Genomic DNA, 24,171 nt, shown 5'->3' with positions numbered 1-24,171 from the left:
TAAAATATCAGGTTTCATCCCCCCCTGAGAACCTGGAGCACCTCCGTTCAACAGAAAGATTATCAGCTTGCAACACGCGCCCAAGTTCTGGTAGAGCTTTCTTGGACAAAAGCAGCTGTATAAAACAGTATTTACAGACTCCTAAAGCTTATTCTGATGCTATGTGAACATAGCTCGGTTTTATGACTCCTCCTTGAACAGTGTTTGAACTTGAGGAAAACATGACATTCTTATCAGAGAAAGACAATTAACAGAGAGGTGTTCAATTCTGTCTTCAGATCCTAATTTAATATTCTTGCCCCGTGACTTCCATGACAGAAGTTATCCTGGCTTTACAATAACTGCTAATTCAGTAGAATATTTTTGAAAGAACAAACTGAACTCAAGTGAGAATAAGCACTAAAGAATGGAAACAGATACTCACCAAGGAGGTCATTTTGTGGTAACCATTCGATCAGCTTGGTATTGTTGCCTAAATTCCTCGGTTTGTTTCCTGAAAACCTAAACCAGTAACATCAAATGGAAACAGTTACCAAACCCTCCAAAATGACTACTAAAGGACAGTACTGTTTTGTTCATTAGAGAGCATTGAAACTGTATCTTCAGAAAGAATCACCTACACATTTCCAATTAAGCAAGACATACATCGTTACAACTGGCTTATACTTCTGTATGTTGAAAAAAGACTAAGATACTCATGCTAAATTACATAAAAGCAGATAACTGTGTTACTGGTTTGTCCTCCCTAACCAGATGGGCACAAAGAGCTACAATAATCCCTGGATTTAGCATTGTGACATAAGACCGCCAAGCAGTACTCACCACATTTCTGTCCAACACACAGGTCCTTGATCTGAGGAACAAAATCAAGCCCCACATCCCCAAAAAACTCCAAGTTACATCTGACTGATGAACAAATACCTAAATTTTAACAGAAGGCTTCAAATGAAATTGTTGGGTTGGCATTAAAAAAAAAAAAAAACCTATCCTCAAGAAAAATCCTCTCCATTTTTTTACTACAAAAAGGGGATGCTTCCTAAAGATAAATATTCCAGGGAAAACAGCAAAAGGAGACAAGAAAAGCAGTAAGATAAATTGGGATTACTAATTAGAAGCCAAGCACTGTTGTGGGGCTCATAAGAAAACAGTAAGTATGCCAAACAAAAACTGATGCAACCTTCAGAACAGCTTCAGTGCCAAAGCCTGGAAAATTCCCATTTTCCTGTTCATTAGTGGGGTTTGCTCCTTGAACTACACACAGCAGGGAGGACGTGGTGGGGAACAGGCCACCAAGACTGTTAATACAACTCCAAGAGCGTGGCAGGGTTTTGAGACACCCACATGAAATATAAGACACTGATTATCTGGAAAAAAATGGTTCACATGAACTCCAGCAAATTATATCAGCAATGCTTAACGTGAAGCAGAGCTGACTAAACAGTTTTTGGATTTTTACAGGGAGTTGAGAGCACCACTCAAGACATTTTTAGAACTGAGAATGCTTTTTACTGATTCTGAATCCTGAAAATTGCTCTTCCTTCAGTTTCTCACAGAAGGACAAGCAAATGGGAAAATCAGTAACGAAAGCCTGTGCTTACACATGAAAGAAGAAAAGGGGCCTAAAAAAGAGAAAAAGGGGGAAGACGACAAAAAATGGAAGATTTTCATCATCAGGATTCATTCTTGAGCCCTGGGGTAGTTTCTTCATCCAAAATAGGGACAGTATGTCCTAAATGTTATAATCTTAGCCTGTTTTCACTGTCCCCAATCCTTCCAAGGATATAAACTCAGCCTAGGAGTGTAACCCGTGCCTTATTCTGCCACAACAATAACTGCTTCTCCTTGTTACCAGAATATTGCAATATTTTCATGCCGAGAGTTTTTCAGGAGTGTCATATCATCTGTGCCACCTAGGTAATCTCAATTCCAGCTTCTGCAACTCCAGCAGGAAACAAGCATGCTCCAACCCATGCCAAGTTCCTCCAAAACTGCCCTTACCTCCAGATAACCCTCTGGGGCAGCCTGGCCAGGGCATGTGCCAACTTATTGGCGATATCTTCCGACAGGTATTTCACTCCAGCGCCGAAGGAGACGAGGACAAAACCGTTCTCGTGAGCACCGTTCACCCACGCCTGGAGATCCTGTGGGAAGCAAAGTTCACATTGAGCACTGCAGAGGTCAAGCACAGGAACAATAAGGAAAGACTGCTTCGAAAGGGCAGTTGTCGGTAACTTTGTTGCTTCAGAAGCCAAGTTTCACAAACCCCAAACATTCTAGAACAATGAACACACCAAGAACAATGGCTGATGATTCAGAATCCAGGGCACAGGCCACGAACAGCAAAACCCTTCCGTGTTGGTTTAGCTTCAGTATTAACTGCCAGTGGCTTAAGACAACTTGTCCCTCCTTAATTGCTCAGTTGACATCCATTCACAAGTTAACAGGCTGCATTTTAACCCAGCACAGCATAAATAGATCCATCTCAGAGTATCAGCTTGGAAGCCCTGCACAGGAGAAGCATGAACGAAGCCTGGGACTCAGCTGTGTCATTTCCAGCCTTTAGGAAAGCTTCAAAAGCCTTGCTTTGTTTTCATTTATATAAAAAGAATAAACAACTTGAAAGAAGCCAGAGCTTCCATAAACACTGTCAGTTTCTACTGCTCAAGGAGTAAAGAAAATGTACCCTTTACTTTTTGAAGCATAGATTTAAATTCTGGGTTTTTCCTAACACAACTGCTGGCAATGGAAACAAAAACAAAAAAATCCTACCACTGGCATACCAGTCAGATGAAGAGTATCTTCTGTTTCTCGGGATACGGTTTAATTCTGGTCTTGTCATATTTAAGCACAAGCCTGCTCAACACCCATAAAGCAATAGGAAATGAGCAAAGAGAAAATGAAGAGCCGTGCTCACAATGCGCCTCTTGTCCTGGTAATAAATAGGAGGGCAGACAGTAATGGAGTAATGCCGCGCTATCGTATCCGAGCACAAAATCTAGCACGTGGCACTGGGGGTTGTGCACTGCCCTCTGGAATAAAGCAAAAAAGATTTCCATTTTCTTTAAAATCCACAGTTCGTCCTTTTCCAGTGCACTCTTTTCCTTTTTTTTATTCATGTGAAGGGAGAGGGAGCAAGCAAAGGAGGGGAAGCAGCTGTGACCCGCCTCGAAGCTGAATCATTTATTAGGGGCTGAACTTCTGACACAAAAGTTTCCAAGTGGTTTTGTGATTTATTTAAAGCTCATCCTTGAATCTTACTTCAGGACCTAAGGCATACTGCAAATGTCATTATATTATAGTCACTGTAGTGCTTCAACTAGTTACATCTTGAAGTACTTCCCATAAGCTATTTAAAGCTAAAGAGACAACTTTTTGTGGGCTCTAGGACAAACCATTCTGAAAAGCCCAAAATTCACAGGCCCTGGTCTTCACAGGGCACTCACCCAGCCAGAGGGGCAGATTCCTGGAGGTTTCCAGAGTGCCTTCTTGATGACACCTCCCTGATACAGGCGCTCAGGAAGCCACAAACAAGATATTTGTGCTGGCTCTCAAATATACAAACGTGGCAGACCTTGTCTGGGATGCAAAGGTCCAGGCCGCCTTGCCTGCAGTGACCACGAGATGGAGTTCAGGATACTGAGGCAACATGGCAGACAACAGCAGCATCTCCCGGGCTTCAAGAGAGCCAATTCCAGCCTCTTCAGAGGCCTGCTTGGAAGAATACCACAGGGGACAAATCTAGAAAGACAGGCTCAGGAGAGCTGGTTGATGTTCCAGCACCACTTCCTCCAAGCTCAAGCATGGTCCATGCTGATGAGCAGGAAGCTAGCAAAGGCAGCAGGGAAGATAAAAAAAGACTCCTGGGTAAGACTCAGATTTAAAAAGAAAAAGCACATATAAGTCAGAAACAGGGACAGGCAGACTATCCACACATTGCCTGAGCTTGCAGGGACGGGGTTTGGAAAGTCAGACCTCAACAGGACAAGGGACCTGGTGCCAAAAAGCTCAAGGTGCTTCCTGCTTTCTTCATTTTAGACTTTATTGGTATGGCCTTTCGCAATCCCAGGCCCTCAGACCAGAGGGAAAGACTAAATAAACTGGACTAAATAGACTACTTATATGACAGGATGCACCCAGAAATGCCAGGTGTCTGGAAACTGGTGTGGAGTGGTTGGGGAAACGGGGTGACTAGCCAGTGCCACTTGTGTTTTTATAGAGGAGAATCCACGGAATGGGCTATTCAGCCTCAACTTGATCCCTGGAAAGTGATGGAGAATAATCCTGGGTCATCCTGGCATCAGAAGGTCCTACCTGTGACTACTCCTCCTTGGCCAGACACATGGTTTCTGCTACTGGAGATGAGTCTGTTCTCACTGAGAACTGGCTCCCAAGGCCCACTGCTCCTCTGTGCTTAATGAGAAATTCTGTGAGACTTCACAGATCTGATGTATTCACACAGTAACAATTGTACTTCATTATGTAAGCATGGAGGAGATATAAATATTTCCTTATAATGGAATTTCTAAAACAGCATTCAAAAAATCCCCATGTATAAAATATAGCTGCTAAGTACGTAGAATTTTATGTAGAGGAACACAAAAAAAAAAAAAAAGGAACTTCACTATATCACCTACTGACTTTTGTGTTTTGTTGTGCAACAGCAAAGCAACCTGCCCTGTGTTATTATTGTGGTTTCATAGCCAAGCCTCTTTAATCCTTCCCTTTGAAGGTAATCCCACTGCTTCAGTGGACATAACATGGACAAAGGTGAATTTAAAATCTTGACAGGCAAGACAAGATCCTGCCATCAGGCTCAAAGCATGGGATTTGTTTGTCATATTAAACGGGATTGTATTTTAAAAATAACTGGAATACAAAACACCATAGTTTGTATCAACAGAACCTTAATATCCAGACCAGAGCTGAATGATACCTGGCCAAAGCAGAAGCAGAGGAAGCTGATCTTGTCTTTTGAGTTTCTTTTAGAGCGCTAAATTAGAAAGACTGTAATTAATTCCTCAGACAGGGTTAAAACTGCCCAGTGCCAACCTCAGGAAGATGCAGAGAGTCTGATCTCACCTTGCTGTATTTTCACATCAACTGAAAGGTTCTTTCCTACCCCCGATTTTACTTATGCTTTACATGGTGCTGTTAGCAAGAGGAATTACTTACCTGCCTTCTGACCTGCAGCCCCTTTCCAATCTGCTCCCCCAGTGGGGTGCTGGACATCACTACAGTGCACGGGCTGCAGAAAATCAACTACAGACTTGTAACAACAAGGGTTCTTCCTGCAAACATCTGTGTCATTCCTGGCATAACATAGCCTTGATTAAATGGGATCACTAAAAATGTAGGGAGTTGGGTAAAAATTAGGCAACGGAAAACAGGGAACTTTCACTGCCTCCTCGTAGAGCTCCCAGAGTTTGTGATCTGGATGAGTCCATTATTCTCAGGTTCCTTAAACTTAATTACAATTATTTCTGTGACAGCTTTTTAGCACAGAATTTCTAAACAGAACATCAAGTGAAACTGAATCCAAGAGAGTGGCATTCCCAGGCCTTGGATTTTAAGACCAATCTGAATGACCTGGTACAATTAGCCAGGCCATGGCACGAAGCCTCAGTATTTTCTTGTACTTTGCCTGTTCTTTGTGTAGTATACAAGGTATAGTCGTGACACCCACAGCAGATAAAGAGCAAGCTGTGCTCTTGGCACATCTCTGAAAGGGACTGAACACTTCAACAGCACCATGACTACGTCTATGTACGTCCTTTAATTCTTACACGGACAGTCCTAATGCTCACAAAAGAGAGGCTTGGAGCAACGCTCACAGAACCTGAACATTAGAAAACACACACTGATGCCACAGGACAATTTCGTTTGCCTACAATTTCAGCAGCCTTCAGCCACTTTGCCACCTTTCCACTCTCGAGGGCCGTAGTAGCCCAAACAGCCCCCACAGCAGCCTCAGTGAACGGCCACCCACTAAAAACCCTCACAGACACCCAAGCTCATCCCCCATGAACTCACCCCTTGCTTCCCCTTAAATCCACTTACACTTTTGACCTCCAGCACATTCTGCCCTGGCGATCTAATTACGCTCTGTATGAAAAGGCACTGAGTCAGGATGAGTCATTAGAGCTGCCCTCATTAAAATCAACATTCCCTGATCGGGCACCACTTCGCAGCTCCTCGCTTGCAGCACAGCGACCTCCTTTTGCCCACTTCAAAGAATTTTCAGGTTTCCTGTCAACTCAGGATGATTTTCTTATAACACAAGGAAAGGAAATGACCATTTTGGAAGTCTAACCTATAGGAAAAAAAAATCGGGGGAGGGAGTTTGTTACATGATGAGCTGCTTTGAGCCTTCCTCAAATTCTGGTTCGAACTTGAACCAAGCACAGAACTGAGAAGTTCATTCAAGCTTAACATACACATCATTAAGACACACTTGTTCAAATGGCTCTCTCTTTCAGCGGCTAGAAGAAAGCGCCTAATCCCTTCCATCACCCCTAAATGTAAGTAATTTTCAGTTTTTCTTTAAACAGAGGCAAGGGCTTTTCTTTCTAAATCCTAGCACAGCCAAGGGACAACATTGCCTCGTTGAGGCTGCACTGCCTACTTGACAAACCTAGCAGTGAGTTAGAAAGAGAGATCTGGCTTTTCCCTTCCAAACCAGCAATCAAACCTTAAGGAACTATAATCCCCAAACCTCGATGAACTTCACAGCAAAACTTCCAGCAGGAATTCTAATAAAGAATTAGATCAGACGCTCACAGAGCTCATGTACATCACATGCACTAAAAGTAGCGTGGGCCTGGCAAAGCTAAGACAGCACATTCACATTCTGAACTGAATTGTGAACGACATTTTCTAGATCAATTTTGTGTTTCCTCCAGTTACAGCTTTACATACATTCATAATAAAGTATCACCTAATACATATATTATAACTAACTCAAATTGTCACTTAAATGGTTTAAAAAAATAACAAATAATGCAAGTATCACCTAATGCCTATATTATCTATCATTTTCACCGAAGTTATTTTAAAAAATAATAAACAGTGCATTCTAATGTACGAAAAACTTAAAGGACCGCTAATTAGAACACGGTGCCCAACCCTGCCAGGTCTCCGCTTGTTTCCATGTAAGTTCCATGCAAATTCATGTCCTTTGGGAGAAATAGTACAGGACTCTGTGCTTGCATAGGGAGAAGAAGCACTTATTGATCTGTGCTGTACTATAGGAGCGAGGGGGGAGGAAAAAAGAAATAAAATCCATCTTTTGACCAATGTGAGACAGGAATGCTATTGTGCCAGCCCCACTGTGTGGGCTTTGTTCTGCCTGGTTTTCTAATTAGCCATTCTCTGCAGGCCCCGGTGCTGAACACACAGCTGTGAGCAGGGAGTGAGGGCCCAGCTGGCAGTAACCAGTGGTGCCTAATACTGAGCTTTGTTTCAGATAAACAAAGTGCACAAATACAAACATAACCGGGTGTAATATCCGAAGCTTTCCCTGTTCAGCTGCTCGATTCAAATGCCCAATAGCACCAATGCCTGTTCTTTGAATATGGTTGCAAACCACCCTTTCCCCAAGGCAGAGCACAGGCATCCTCTGCAACTTCTCCTACAAAATGCTGCTTAGAGCAAACAAAACCAGATCTACTTTAAAATAAGAAGCCACATTAAGCCATCTTTAGAAAGGAGATACTCACTGATAAACAGAAAGGCATAGAGACCATTATCAGTGTCCAAACATTTCTGCTGTCCTCTAAATAGTACTTCTCTCACATGACATATTTAAATTCTGCATTAAAACATTTTTATTTCAGATTTTACTAACATAACGTATCAGAACGCGTGGTCTAAGGTCATACAGGTACCCTTATACAACCTTCACTATCACAAAACAAACAGGACCATATCACATAACCTAAAAGTTAAAAAAACCCATCATTCCACAGCAAACCCAGAGAAACTATCACTTCAGGCAAAGTAAGCTGCTTGTATTTACTTGCCATGAATTTTTAAGTGAGTCTAGAACCAAAAATAGGAGATTTTATTTGCTCAGGGCAGCAAAGGACACAGAACATCACAGTGAACGCCGAGGGCTGAGGCAGAGGATGGAGTCAGCCTCCCTGACTCCACACATCCAGCTACTTCTGCTGGCTCCGCATCACCCGGCACCTTGGTCACACTCCGAAGGTTATTTTCCACTGACTGAATTCCTGCTTTTTAAAAACGATGGCTACCAGGCAAAAGTGATTCTCCCATTTTATCAGGGCTTGGTCCTTTCCATGTAATCTGTCTTAATTAAGTTCTCAGGTCAATTAAGAGCAGCCACACAGCTCCCACTGAGGACAGGATCCTCACGAGCCCCCATTTCCCTCTGCATTAATAAAAAGTTAATTGTTCTCTTCCCTGGGCTTTATTAACGAGACCTACCATACAAAAAGTGCATGCAGTTAATATACACACTATTTTTTTCATGTAATTCATATTGGCACAGAGTAAGGTAACTCCAAAAACAATACCTTGGGCCCATTAAAGAAGCGTACTCAGATTATGGCATTAGACTAAATCCCTGTTTTCTTGCTGGCTAAAGCCACCCTACCAGTTGGGAAACAAACTCTAAAGATCTGAAGCGTTTCCTATCAGAACCCCAAGCAGTACCAGGTACAGTCACCACATATTAACCTAACAATGCTGTTAAGTTTTTCAATACGAGACACAGATTCAGCCCTGCTGAAATACAGATGACTTTTTCCGTTCACATTTCTCACTAATTATTTGATGTTTATATATATATATACACTGTGTATCTGCCTTCTCAAAATACAGTGGGTATACATTAAAAAAAAAGTCTTTAAAGCCTTACAAAACTTTCCAGTGCCTAAAACATTGTATTTTCTTATCCCTGATTCTACTGCCTTTTCCCATTTAACATCCAACAGGGACAGAGCATTTAAGTCCATTTAACTTTAGAGAGGAATAAAATTCACACTCAACCAGAGTAAGGTAATGCAGTCCCCCAAGCCCTTGTCTTTGCTCCCATACCTGAGCCCCCTCTAGAGCTGCAGGCATATCCAGTGAAGCTCCTGGAACACGCTCTCCCAGAGCTAGAGGTCAACCAGGAAAGTGCCACGCAAGGACTTCCCTGATGCAAAAATCCATTACTCACCAGACCTCTGGCAAGCACCCTGGGAAAGCAACCTTGCCTTTCAAATGAATGGGAGGAGTGCAAAACAAGGAGCTTGCCCTTCAGGAGAGGTTATTAAAATCACTGCAGAGAGTAGCAGGTGCAGCAGAGGGATCCTCAAATCCAGGGTTCCAATTAAAAACCTTGCTGGCATTACCCCACAGGCAACATTCTGGTAAAAAATACCCAAAAATCCACCTTCCTAAGCATGAACTTGCACACATGCACAGGAAAGTTGATGATTATCAAACAAACGCAAACCAAGGTTTTACCAACCCTCCTATAGTCTCAGTAGCTCCTTATGGAGCAAAAAACTCTACAGGAGTAAAGAAAAAACACTATTAAGAACGGAGACTAGTTTTACTTACTCTGTCTACAGAACACGGGGTCAAATTAAATTACAGATAATGCAGTTAAGAAAATGGACAAGAAGATAAATTTTAAAAACAGACCTCTGTATTACAGATACTGACATATACCCCACCCATAACTCCACACGATAATCTCATTTAGGTGGGAAATTTTGTCTGTTATTGTCCTAGTATGACACCTGTGCTCTGTGGATGGTAGGAGATAGAATTCTAACCTGCAGCTTTAAATCTTTTAATCTAATAACTGCAATTTCTTCTTCATTTTCCTCTTCAGATAAAATAGCTTTTCTTTCTTCCTGGAGTTTACCCTCTCCCTTCTCTTTTTTTAAAGATCTACAAATACATTTAAAGTGTATATATATAAAATACCCATATATTTTTATATTATATTTATGTAAACAAGCCATCAGACATCACCATTCCTATGAAAAGCCTAAGATCAGCTGGCTTCTGAGACCCGCACCCTTGACTCTGACTCCCCTTGGTCATGGTTAACAGCAGAACACGCTGCCTGCAGAATTCCCCCTGTGAACAGCCTGGGAAGGTTCAGGCAGATGCCTCCTCACAAAACCCTTGCTCCAGACAGCTCATCTCCCAAAGCAAGATATTAGCCATAAAAAAAATTATCCACTTCACCTTCAAGCAACTAGGACATCTGAAAAGCTGTCTTGATTAAAGACTTCTTTCTCCAAGTCAGTAATATTAATAATTAGGCTTGTTGCTTGTAAATGTTGAGTTTTGAGCACATTCCAACTTCCCAAAGTATAGGAACATGGTAGCCAAAATCAAGGATGTTCCAAATACCCCAGGAAAAAAGAATGCCCTTTGAAATCGATTCCTATCTTATGTTTTATGCTATAAATGGAGAAACATGGGAAGAACACTAGGTCATTATTTCTCCTCTGCAGAGGTCATTCCTCAGAATTTGGAAGTGATGCTCAGTTAAACCACTGCATGTTATCAAAGCGAATAAATCTTGTTAGTTTGTGTGTTCCAATAGGAACATGATAAATTAGAATATTTAAAACCACAAAGCCTGTTTACAGTAGTAGCTTATTAAGGTTGGGGTTTTTTCTGTAAGTAACTTCTGTTGCTTTTAGCTTTCACCATCTGACCTATCCAACATGTAAGGTCTCTAACTTTCATTTTCCATTCCCAATACAAACAACTGCTTGAAGTCAACAAATAACCACCCTGCACAGTAATCCATGAACCAAGTAAACTTGCCTTTTGATGGACAGCACAGGCTTGCTGAAGGTTGGGTGCCGCTTTGTCAGCTCATAGGATGCCAGCTTTATGTCTGGCATGTGCACCTGGAGGACCTACCTTCCTCAAGTTTAACTGGAGATACTTAACCAGGCTCCAAAATCAGCCCCGTGCCCTTCTCCCTGTGTCTTGCGTTAAACAGGCAGATGCTGAGTCACATTTCTCCTCAAATTTAAAATGCAGCAGTACAGCATGGTTCACCAGCCCTGTCCTACTGGAGCAGCTGAGACTGGAGACTACAGTTTTAGGACCGTGGGTACCTGGAAAGCTCCGGCAACGCTTCCCTGTGGATCAAAACATCAAATTCTGAGGGGGAAGAAGCTTTATCTAAAATATATTTCAGAGCCAAAATACACAATCATACAGTTCAGTACAGAATTCACACAGTGCTGCATCACCTCCATCATCCTTAAAAGACTTTTTTCCTCCCCAGCTGACAATCACATGCATTTTAGAATAGCTCTAGAATTGCTTCACATCACCAGACACTTACTGTCCAAACAGCTCTGTAAGAACTATTCCCCGGACTTCAAAAATAATACTAAAATGATAGCGCTACGCCATGCGCAAAAATCTACCGCTACAGTCCGCAAGAGCTGATGTGTCCTTGAATCCGAACGAAGGAGAAAAGCCAGGTTTAAGGAATAAAACATTTCTTGATTCTTCCACCTCATTTTCAACATAAATATCAGTATCAGCTAACACGCCTAGTAAACATACAACTGTCAGCAAGGCTCAGGGGGGCAAAAAAATCCCCAAAAACCAAAAAACCCAAACACTTTCTAGTGAAGATACTTCAAAGCCACCAATTTGCTACATGGACTTCTATCTGTATAATAACAAGCTCAGATAAGAGATATCCAGGGAGAAGAGAGGAAGTTCCTGCAATTATCTGTTGACAGCTGTGGCTGAAAGGACAACTTATTACTCCAAAATAAGAACATCCTCCTCTGCAGCATAAATTTACTCAAGGACTGAGTATTTCCCAAGGCAGCTGCTTGTAGCACCCCTCAGCTTCCTGCCCTGATTCAGGGACATATCTTATCAGGCTGATTAATGCCTAGTACGCATCAACCTGGTCACAAGGTACAAAATGCCAGAGCAGAGGTTTCCCTGTTGTTGCTTAAAAAGGGGTTCCTTTAAAAAGCCAGCTCCATTCAGATCCCTCTGGGAAACTGTAGTGAGGAAGAGGCAGAGGAACCGTTGATTTTCCTAATGGCCAGTGACAGTTATCTGGAAAATACTGCCAAGGAACACTATATCCTTGATAGTTTAAGTCACAGATGACCTCAAGGACTCGATAGCCAGTCTGTCTCTAGCTTTTCATCTTTCAAGGCTAATTCGGTTCACACTGTCCTCTGTATTAATTCAACATACAGTTTTATGAGTTAAGTACACAAATCCTGGACTCTGTACCCATCACCCAGAAGTGAATAAAATTTGACATGCACATGGGATAGTCACGTCCTTGTCTTTTACTGCGCAGCACAGCACACTTTATGCAAGAAGTACCTTCTAAACTCAGTTTAACCAGTGAAAATGTCACCCTGGCTCTCACAGAGGACAAATGCAATTGCCTACGCAGAGCTTTGCAAAGCAACCATCAGCCCTCCACCACGGCAGGGCAGACTGACAGGGCATGCTCGGCTTCATCGGACCTCAGCAGGGATCGGAACGGGGAATGTGCCATCCCCAGGCATTGCAGCCACTGCCTGCCCAGGTAAGGCTGACCCTGCCATGCTAAGGAGGGAGCCGCAAGGCACCGCAAGGAGCCGGGCAGAGCGGTGACCTCCAAAGGACCCGCTGCTCTCCCCGCTGGCTCCCCCTCCTTGGCACGCCGATCACTGCGACTTCCCGAGGGACACTGCGCCAAGCGAAGACCGACACCGGGGCACTGCCGGGGAGGGAGAGCAGGGAGGAGGATCGGAGCCTTCCCGAGGCATCTGGGCAAGCTGCAATCCAAAGACACGCTGGCAGTTTGTGTGCCACAGCCGGGGGCTGCAGCGTAATTGCTACAGAGCTCAGCAGCAGCTAAAAATCATGCTTGACACAAGCTAACTGCAAGATCAGCAGGGAGGATGTGCCCCAGGATCGAAATATTAATGCAGATGGAACAGCAAAGCTGGGTCAGTTTATGCGTGTATATAAATATAAAATATATTAACACAGATGACCAGAAAAGCTGGGTCAGGTTTGTTTCCCCTCCACATACACTGTAACATGCCATGAATATTCAGCACCCACTGCTACGTGCTACCTTTATAGCTGTGGTTTTCTAACTTCCCTTTCAAGAAGTTCAAGGAACAGGTGCAGAATCTGAGCAGCCACAAAACAGAGCTACCCCATCCCCTAGAATGAAAGAATGGCCACCCTGTAACAACTTAAAATATCTTGACATTTATCTCCTCATTGACTGCTTAATTGTTACTACGTGCCGCTTAAGATGCTACTTTTGAACAGAAAGCTAGAACTTAACTTATGTGTAGGCATTCTATTATGGTTAAACAATTTGCTTATTTTTGGAGGAGGGGGGTGGGGGAGGAGAGGAGAAGGAGAAAACTGTTGACAACACAGGGGTGCCACTACTGAGGTGCGCAGGTAGTCTGATCAGGCATATTGGACTTGAAAGAACACCCCTGATCTTTTTTCCTAACACCTCCCTAGCAGACAAAGTGGACTAAGCTACTTATTAGCAGTTTTGGTGAATTCAAGAGACCTGAAACACTTGTAATAACAGCTTTAGTGGGCAAATTCTAGTTACTGTGTCCAGCTACACACTCCCCTTTTCTAATCATGGTCCCTGGACAATAACATTACTTGAGAGAGCCCCTGAAGCATCACCAATTCCAGCCCAGTGCAGGAACATGAAGTATCTCTGCTTCTGGCTCACCTTAATGCACCAAACTAGAAGCTGCAGAAAATAAATTAGCCAAGGCTGCTGCCTTGGAGAGGCAGCAAGAGCAGAGAAGAGCCACAGCACTCGCTATCTGCACTCACAGTTTTCACCTGCCAGGACAGAGGGTCATTTGTGAATTTCATCCAACTGCTCAGCAAACAAACTGATTGCCCAATAATTTACCTACAATACACACCACAGGGATATGTGTAACAGCTGAGGCACGGACAAAATACAGGATAAAAGACGCACATGCTCACTTGGTGCCTCTCTCACATTCAGTGAAAACTTGTGCTTCGAGCACTAAGAATGAATTGCCTGATACAACAGAAAATAATTAAGTAATGTCTCAGCTCACAAATAATTACAGGTAGTTTCTTTCCCTGTAATAAATACTTGCCACCACAAAATCGACCTACAGGTCTGTTTAAAGGCCTCTATCACTCCTGTTACACCAAACATCAAAAGACACTAAACAGACAACGGTAACCTATTGCCCAAATTGATCGCACAAATCCCTTTTTTCTCTTACAGAAAAAGACGACATCAGTCTGGAAAATGAAGAAAAAACTCAATCCAGCCAGCAAAGTTTTCCTGGCGGGAATAGGGATGAACTTTTAGACAACCCAAGGGGACCTTTAGTCTGCTTTCTTAGGATAGCTGACCCTTCCTTAATACAAATACTGATGCACACATGGAAAGAACCAGTTAGAAGCACCACTGCTACGGTCATACAAAAAGCAAAAGCTGAAAGAGGCATTTTAGATTGAGCACCGCAGGTCTACCTACACCTTTTTATCATTCAGCCAAAAGCATCCATTAACAATCACCTCCAATTCAAGATCTACTTGTTTATGTACACACAAACAGAAGTGTAAATGACATGGTTTTCTGTGAGATGGTTCTGCCTGTCACACACCACTGTATTGCTCAACAGGCATTCTTAGGTGTAACATATCAAAGATCACTGAAGTAATCAAACTTAATAATTAATCTGTACAGCCAGGATTTCTGGAGTCAGTCCAGTCACTACCACTGTTTCAGTCTGAAGTTCATACCTGACGGCCTGCACGTGCACACTAAAAATTCAACTCTGAGTGCAGCCACAGTGTCACGTATGTCAACTCTTCTCTCCATTTGTCACTCTGTACAGTTTTTTCATGCTTATATACTCATAGTCTTAAAGACACTATCAAACCTAAGGGAGGCATAAAAACAAATACCATAAAGACACCAATACCATGAAATTACCTAATATACCCTACCAGCAGGCTTCCTTAAGCATGAACAGTATTCATCCATTCGCCCTTGTTCCCATTTTAAACTATGTTTGGTTAGAAGCTACTGACATGATTTCCAAGACAGAGTGCGCTGTCTTTCACCACTAGCACACCATTAAGCATCTCACTCAAAAGCAAAATACTTCCTGCATCCACAACAGATTCATTTTGTTGAATTTGTGACCAGTAGGTCCCCTCACCACCACACGAAGTGACTTCCAGGGTATATTTCACCAAGCAGCAACAGAACAGGTCCCATCTGAAAAATCACTGCTTAAAAAGTGTCATTCATCACATGAGGTCAAGCAGAAAGCACAGAAATTACTGCAAAACTCAGCAAACCTTACTTCTGGCAGAGGGCTGGCCGGCTTCGTTAGGATTCCTCCCACATAAACAACATTGGGTAGCGTAGGTCTCGGAAACTCCAGTGCTACATCAGTACAAAGCATCCACAGGCTGGATCCATGGACCAAGTCATACATGGACCTTTCTGGAAGAACCTTGTGTTTCTGCATTATCCTTTCATATTTTGGCAGAACCAAAAAACTAACTCCAAATCTTGAAATAAGATAAACGACAGTATTTTTAATCCTCTCAAACAGGTTCATGTGATCTGTGAGTAGCGAGTTAAATTCTGGAACATAGGACAGGGGAGCTGGAGCACCCACTTCTGCTGGATACCAGAGGCCAGTGGAAAACACAGCGTATTTAACCCCTAAAAGATGGGCTATAACAAATCCACACATCTCATTGGGATCTACCAGGAGCAGGTCAAATTTTTCCTGTTTGAGGGCACGCATGAGGTTTCGGTTGCCAACGATCATGTCACAGTTCTTGGAGTAGTGGTCCAGGATATCGAACAGTTCGAGGGCAGTCAGTCTCCCCGAGAAGATACTCCTCATCTTGGACTGGAGGAAATCATCCGAGGTGCTGCTGTTAAAGATCCCTGGGTAGCGCTGAAGTCTGTAGTGATTAGATGGAGGAATCTCTCTGCCCTCAGAGAGGAGAAACACTGTCTGGTGACCTTGGTCATGCAAGGCTGAGGCCACAGTCTTGAAAATATAAAGATGGCTTTCAAACATAATTGGCGGCACAACAACAATTTTGGCAGCCCTCGCTATCCCTACAGCACTCCACAGGAGAATGAAGGCTGGAGCGTACGGCTTCATAGCTGAAAGGAGAAATAAGAGCATTACATCACAGACAACAGGACTACAGTTTGCAGTTTAAGCACACCACGCTTTTGTTAGCACGGTTATGAGCATTCCCACTACGAGGTCTTGTCTGATAGCTGCCCACAGGCTTCAAGTCATCCTCCTTCAAGCTGCAGTTCTCTACTCTGATTTTAGCATAACATTTCTGGGATTTTGTTTTCACATAAGCTAACAGGATAGAGAAGATAGGGCTTTTGTCCTACTAAAAAGACACGTAAATTCATGCCATGTTTTTCTTTATGCTGATCAGACACATGGGAGTTGAAAGCCAAAAATCAGGCAGGAAGATGCTACCATTGAATAAGAAACAACTTTGAACTACCAAAAGTGACACTCTGCTTACAAGAACAAGTGTAATAACAGGAGTAAGTACTGCACACATGAACATTGCAACTTCCACTGAAGCACTTTAACAGGTACTTGATTCTGAATCTACTTAAATCAGCACTTAAACACCCCCTTGAACACCAGCTCTACCTATGCTGAAAACCCCACTGCCATCCTAAATGCACAGTTCCTGACAGCAGCACACTGCTGAGCAAAGGGAAAATACCTTTTACACGTGGTTTGGTGATTTAAAATGCTGTATGCAGCAAAAGAAAGCAAAGTGCCTTCGAAGCACAGTGAGGACATGTCAGAAACCCCTCAGTCACCATCACCCTCCTAGGACAGAGAAATGAGTACAAGCCAAACCAAACAATCTGCTCTTTCCTCATGCCAAACCAATCCACGTGGATGCCTGAGTCTGTTGCAGTGTCCTTTATAAATAAGAACAACAGATAACACTGCTACTCAGTCCTTGTTATCTCCCTACAATATAGTCATATAACCTTCCTACAACAGATTGCTCAGGACTTTTTTCAGTTAATGTTACATGGGTTACCAGCTCACAAATGGAGCATTTCATATTTTATATAGCTATTTATAAATTCCTACATTCCTATACACTTACTATGTAATAAGTTTAAGGAGCTTTTTGAGTTATATTACCCTATAGCAAGTTTTCTGAAGGACGTCCCTTTCAGGTAGCTGTAGACAGCAATTAGGTCTCCCCTGAGCTTCTTTTTCTCCAGGCTCAACACTCCCAGCTCCCTTGGTTACTTCTCACAGGACTTATTCTCCAGATCCTTCACCAGCTTCACTGCCCTTGTCAGGATGTGCTCCAGCAACCTCCATATTTTTCATGAGGTGAAAGACCCAGAACTGGACACAGCACTCGAGGTGTGGTCTCAAAGTGCCAAGTACAGAGGGAGAATCACTGCCCTGGCCCATGCCCAGTTATCCTGAACAGGACCCTGCTAGAGGATAACACTCCTTAGCTAAGAGAGGTGTTAGAAAAAAGTAAGTAAAAAATGGCTTGCCAATGAAACATCCAAGAAAAATGATAAATCAAACTTGGAAAAGTCCCATTTTCGATTCCACCTCCCCATGCTAGAAGCATTCCCATGGTATTGAGTTACTGCTCCCGTCAACAAGGGCAACATTAGAAAACCATGAATGGAGGTGCAGGACTGGGAAACTCAGTTATGTTTCTATCAGCAGCAGAAGTCAAAGGTTACAGGAGCCTAAGGGCTGATCATGATGCAATATGTTGCCACAGGCCGGCTCTACTTCCGTCTCCTGATCCGAGGCCTAGAGCACAGCACAGAAGATACAATCCTCAGCCCTAAGGCATATTTTCCATAGCTGGGGTGACACACATGCCACCAAAAGCCATGGGAACTACAGCTATCCTTCCCGAGGATGCTGACAGTGTTTCCCCACTGCCTCCTCTCCCCACACTTACCTGGCAGCCAAGTTTTAAACGGGAATCACATAGGACATTCTACTCCTTGCAAAGGTATTACAAATACTAACAAGAAAAGCTGCCAATATAACCAAAACCATTTACCAAACATTATTTTTTATCCTCTTGCAGTGTATCAGTGACATGAGATGACAACGCACTTCCCCGGCAGTCTATCCCTTGTGGTACCTTTAGAACTGGTAAAACAATAATCACTTCTCCAAAAACTATTATGCAATTCCCCTTTTCCACATAAGTACCTTCCATGGGAGCTGGAAAATATATGTACAGGACCTGCCAAGCTATAGAGATATTAAACACATGACACTATTAGAAAAATGCCGATTAAGTGACATTTTTACTGGCAAAAATTGCATTAACCTTCTATGGAACTTCTGGCAGGAACCTGCAGCCTCATCATTTCATGCCCTGGCCAGACAGAAGCAGGGAGCTCAGGTTAGAATTTAGTAGGAACAAGGGCAATAGGTAACAGCATTCTGTAAGCCAATTAATCATGAGCACAATTCCCATTTGGCAGACTGGGACTGCGGAACAGGTGGGTGCCCAGGGCCATCAGCAGGGCATCAACACACAACCACCCAAGCTCAGCTCCAGGCTCTCTCCCAGACACTCCGCCACTCCAACTGCCCTCAGCAATGAGCTCCCCCCGCACCACGGCTATTTCCACCGGGACAGACTTGCCTATTCCAGTGGCAATTTCTGATTCAGCTCATACCCAAAAGCAGCAAGCAGTACCCAGGCACAGGAGGCATTCCAAGGGTCAGGAAAACGCCACGGTGGTGCTCAGCTAGAAGCCAGCTAATTTCAACTAGAGCTCAGGGATTCTTCCTACTAACTCCCAGTCACACTCCGGCAATAAACTCCCAGAACAAATCACTTGCCAAAATAAATAAAAAGGATCAATGTCCAATGCAATTGCTTTTCATTTCTGCACGCCAGGAGCATGAAAAAGAATGATCAGGTGTCCTGACAGAAAAGAGGAAAGAAAAGCCCTGAGACAGAATGATACATTTCTCCAGGATAGTTAACAATATAAAACTATTCTGTACCTCTATCTTAAGTACTTCTTCTTAGGATTTGCCTTCATTAAGTAAGACTGTTTCGGTGTCTGAGCTGGCATGTAACATCCTTTTGTCACAGAGGGGGAAAAGGAAAATTCAAGTTTGCTAAAATTTAAAAAACCCCCAAAACATAACATAACCGCCAACCAAACAACATCCATAAAATGATCACTGAATTGAAGCCATTCCTTTCAGCCAAAAAGCCCTAAAAATGAGGATACAGAGAAGAACCAGATGCAGAGTGGCTTTATAGTAGTGAAACCTGATTGTAAAGAGGTCTCCTATTGGAGCACAGCAAGAAAAAGTCAAAGACATACCAAGAAGTTAAATATTAAACCTACTCCAACAGCTACTCAAAGTTAATGACCTATAGTGGGGGTTTTCAAATGAAAGAGAAAGCATGAGTTTTAAAGCATTACAGAAAACCAAGCACACTCCTGACAGTCAGACTGTTGGAGAGATGCTTTCAGCTGACCAAAACACTTCTAAGTCGTGGGTGGTTTTTTTTTTTTTTTTTTAGGAAGTATTTTTCCATTCACCCAGAAGGACCAAGCAGGACCTACAACAAGAAGTGTGACTACACAGAAAATAATGACTTTCAGAAGAAAAAAATAGGAGAGAGGATCCTTCCCCCCTTCTTCACAAAGCTCTGACACTTGAAGGTTGGACAATGTGGAAATAAACTGAATGACATTGAAATAAGTGTAGTGCCAGTTGGCTTTTATAATAATAATTTAAACATTAAGATCTAATGTAATTTATATAAGCACCAATCTTAAATTATTTTAGATAAATTCCAATTAATAATTCGTCTGTCAATTACAGTCCGGGAACACGTACCCAAATCTACATGTAGATTTGCTGCCAATCCTTAATAATCTGCTAATCACTGCTAATAGAACTTTTTGGCACGTTTGAGGGTTTTTTCTGCTTTACATCACTGGCTGCCTACCTTCTATTTCTGAAACTCCGAAATAGCTATTTTCAAGCCACCAATACCATTGTCCATGTTTTCCTCCATTGTAGAGAAATCTAGAGCAGAAGAGCCTCTCAATCATCTCCATCCAGCACAGCCTGAATGCAAACTGCTCCCATGTTTATCACTACTCAAAAGATGAAACAGTTCTTAGGCACTCACACAAAAGGATATAAAAAGTCCTTTTTATTCACTAACGCTCCTGATTTCTAAAGCAGCAAAGGAAGTTTTACAGAGCTGGAGTTAAGCGATGCAATTTGCTTTTTTAAGTTCCTCATTTCCTTTCATCCTTTCTTTAAATTTGCTAACGTTTGTTGCGTTTACCTGGGCAGTTTGAGCGGGACTTCTGCCAGGAAAGGTGCCCTTCATTCCAAACAGCAGTGCTCTTCTGAGAGCAAAGGAGCAATCTCTGAGCTGCTGATCACTCTCACCTTACCCAAAGGGCTCAAATTACTCATTACAATTTCACAGAGACAGCACAGGTTAAAGGATCAGGCTGCCACCTCTGCAAGCCCCAGTCTGGGAGCTAATCAGTAATGAAATTACTATGCCCAAAAGGAAAACTAATGTGCGCATCACAGGAATATTATTTTTTTTTAAAGGGGAAACGTGGGATTTTCATGCATTTCAGCAAACCGTGTGTACTACAAACTGCCACAGTTGTGGCACTAACACGCAGATTTATTCCTTCATCTTGCTCTCAGTACTGTTCCCCTCCCTTTACTAGAGCTCATTACAAAAAACTCAGCGTTTTAGAAGAAAGAACGCAAACTCTGCTCTTGGGGCTGTAAACTCTCCAAAACTTCGTATTAGTGGCTGAACCAATGAGACCAAAAAGGCAGAAACAAATAAAAAATATTCTTTTTGTATTTTTTAAACGAAGACGTATTTCATCAGCAACTAAACTTATACTAAAAGTTGCAAATCTGATGCAGTTTCCACATAGGTAGAGGGACCTTGAACAGTTTTGACTTACCTACAGCAACCACCCATGCCAGGCTCCAGAGCCAGTTGCTTTTCTCCCACTAAGGCAAATGTGACCTCTGTTATCCCACCTGTTTGTGCCTCCACCTGAGGTCAAAAACTGGAACCATGAATAGGGCAGTGTCATGTCAGGAACCAATCCCACCCTACCATGTCCAACTTCAGCTTTCACCACAGATGAACACAGACAGTGTGTTTATTTCTCTTAAGATCAGAAGTAGTGTAGCTGTAGGAAGAGACACGTGGTTGAAAGCACAGCAAGAGAAATGATGAGGGAAGTTGAAGAACAACTGGTCGTGGAGAGCACTACAAACTGCCTCTGGGAACAAACCAAAAAACCACCACAAGCAGCTGCTGACTGTGGTTTACTACTGCCCTTAATAGAAAGGAAGCATTAAAACAGGGAAAGAAATAAGTGATCTCAGATTGTTACCTGACATTACCCAATTCACTGCCACTCCAGCCCTGCCCACTCAAAACCCCATTGACACGAACTTACTTCATGTGCAATTCTGTTTGGTTTAGCTATTGAAAACAGGTTTACACGTAAAACATGGTACCCAGCCTCCAGAGGCTTGTGAGCACCTCAGTTATACAAATACAGAGCCAAGCCCTATAACCCAGGTTGCATGACCAAAGGCCCCGTAAACAAAGCCTTTTATCAAGCCCAAGATAGCCAGGAATGACTCACAGAAGGCACTTGCAGTTAAGTGTAATGCTGAAAGACAAAGAAAATATTTCAAGACAAAGGGTTTCACCAATACTGAGTACAGGATTATTCTATGCTAAGAGAATACATATACTTATCCCAAATCTTAGCTGTGTCAGCCACATACATGCAGTTGACATTAAAGACAAAGTATATATACATGCACACAAACATGAATGAAGTGCATTGATTCAAAACTGTGGAGGAGTGACCAAAGGAAAACTCCTTCCTTCTACACATTCTTCAAGATAGCTCTAATTTTTCACATTCCCCCAAAACATTTTAAGATTTAACAGCAGCTCACATCAGCATTTTTTTGCCAAGCACCCAGAAACGCTACCTATGTGAGGAAACGCACTGACCAAATTATGTCTGACAGTGAATCTCAGAAAATAATTTTATCATGGAGACAGGAACTTTTTAATTAGTGGCATAACAGATGACAGTAAGGAAGACCACAATCTTCAAGCTTGAAGTGCAACTTGCCTCCTAACCCCTTTAAGCTGGGAATTGTGAAACATGTTCTTAACCCATAATACTGTTTGCTGTGCTGTACATAATCCACAGGCAATCCAAAATACTACTCCATAATCCTTTAGGAGCATTACAGTAAATCAGGCCCACAAACTGACTTCAGGCACCAAACTGCAGTTTAAGATTAGGAAGCAGCTGGCACTAAGCAACCCATGTGCTGAAAAGCAAGAAACCCATCAGAAATGCAGGAACATGCAAAGCTGCAGAGCAACAAACCAGGAAATTATCTGGGAAGAGACTCTGCTAACAGGTATTGTACAACCTTTGGATCTATGTCCTTAAGTTTTCCCTATCACACATCCTGTTACTAATTGCTGAGGCACAGTGTGTGCTGTGATTGCTACACTGTGTTGCAACGTTTTAGATGAGTACTGTGATTTGGCTTTCAACCACAGGCTCCTTTTCCAACTAAATGAATAAATTAAGAAATTAGCAAGACACGTGTATCAACAAGAGCAGGCTTTTGCATTTGCTTTGTACAGGCTCCCAAAAAACATCTATCCAATGACTGAAGCATTTCAATGAGTACAAAAACTCTTTTGTCTGTGGATGAGATGTAAGATTTATAGGCATTACAATGTCACTGCAATCCTCTATCAGACTTACTGTGTCAGCTATGCAAACAGCAAAGGTGCTATTAAGAGGGAGTCAAAAGGATATGCAATTTAGGAAACCACTTTTAGTGACAACTTACCGTACGTGCAACAGGTTTTATCGAACACTGAAGGGTTTTACCTAAGCTTTTGTACTCAACCATGGTAGAAAAAGGGTTTTAGAAATCCTCACTCCACAGGTAGGCAGAAAAGGCACTTGATCAAAATACAGGTTTTCCACTTCATACACAAAATATTTTCAGTAGGCATGCTAGTAGACAGATCTTTCAGAAGTTACATGGGACTACAATTCACGTGCAAGGCACTCTGTCCTAGTTAAGATGACTTTATAGCAAGTGGTCAAAGTATAACACTCCTGGTAACACTTTGGCACTGGCTTTCAGAAAGAAGTGCTCCAGGAATCTTCATGGTTATGGAAAACTGTCCCAAACTTCTGAAAAGACTTATCATATCTAAAAAGATTAACTATTTACAAATATTATCTTTATGAAGTGATTATATTCTAAAACTACTTTGGATTTCCAAATCTATTACTAGTAATAATTTGATCTTTTAATCAAGTCCCTTATAAATCCAAGCAACGCCTGCATGCTTTGGGGTCATAATGCTGCAGTTCTGACTTTATCAGCCAAGATCTGATTTACCTGAGAGTAAAGGATTTAAGTCTAATTCAATATTTTCATAACATGAACTAAGTTACAACAAGGCAAAGGCACCTTCCACCCCTTAACTACATTCCTTAACACTCTATGCACTAAAACTGAGCAAATAATATGCAGTAAAAAAATATAAACTTTATTGAAGGTCAGTATTGTACAAGTACCCATTTTCTAAGTTCAGCCCAAGTGACTGCATGGAAGTGAGTTCCATCAAGATTTTAAAACCTGTGAAACATTAACCTCTGTAGACCTACCAGGTAAGGTAGTCAAAACAAATCAAAATACATTCTTGACGCATTTTAATAACCCAAATAAAAGCAAATAGAGCAAGAACAGCCAGTCCTTTTTGTTCTGTTTTGCACTGGGCATCTCAAACTGGGCATTTCTAGATCCCTATAATTTGTGATACTTTACACAGTGAGGATTAGCAAAGCCAATAGCTTACACATTGCTCCAAAACCTGTGTGCCTTCCACCGAGGGCAACCTGACGCCATGTGCCAGCAGCTCGGATTTCTCCGCATTGGCGCTCTCCATTATGCAGCTCTGTTCCTTGTTGCCCATGGTTATCCCACCCCCAGCACCTTGGAAAGACAACTGCTG

At 42.4% G+C, this 24,171-nt stretch overlaps 1 protein-coding gene across 4 annotated transcripts in view; it reads right to left on the bottom strand.

The window, feature by feature from the left end:
• UGT8 (UDP glycosyltransferase 8) overlaps positions 1-24,171 on the bottom strand; it is a 36,828-nt gene that overhangs the window by 4,204 nt on the left and 8,453 nt on the right. For 3 of the 4 annotated variants that reach the window (XM_039551026.1, XM_039551027.1, XM_039551029.1), the window contains 3 exons: positions 15,360-16,183; positions 1,999-2,141; positions 425-501 (listed from right to left, as the gene is read on the bottom strand). In XM_039551026.1, the coding sequence (XP_039406960.1) occupies positions 425-501; positions 1,999-2,141; positions 15,360-16,181 (1,042 nt within the window). In that variant the 5' untranslated portion in view covers positions 16,182-16,183. Of the gene's footprint in view, positions 1-424; positions 502-1,998; positions 2,142-15,359; positions 16,184-18,714; positions 18,736-24,171 lie in introns of those variants that run through there. The other variant, XM_019293022.3, reaches the window with a different exon arrangement.

This window comes from Corvus cornix, chromosome 4 (assembly GCF_000738735.6).
Source record: "Corvus cornix cornix isolate S_Up_H32 chromosome 4, ASM73873v5, whole genome shotgun sequence".
Lineage (NCBI taxonomy): Eukaryota > Metazoa > Chordata > Aves > Passeriformes > Corvidae > Corvus > Corvus cornix.
This window is presented reverse-complemented; position numbering and strand designations above follow the sequence as displayed.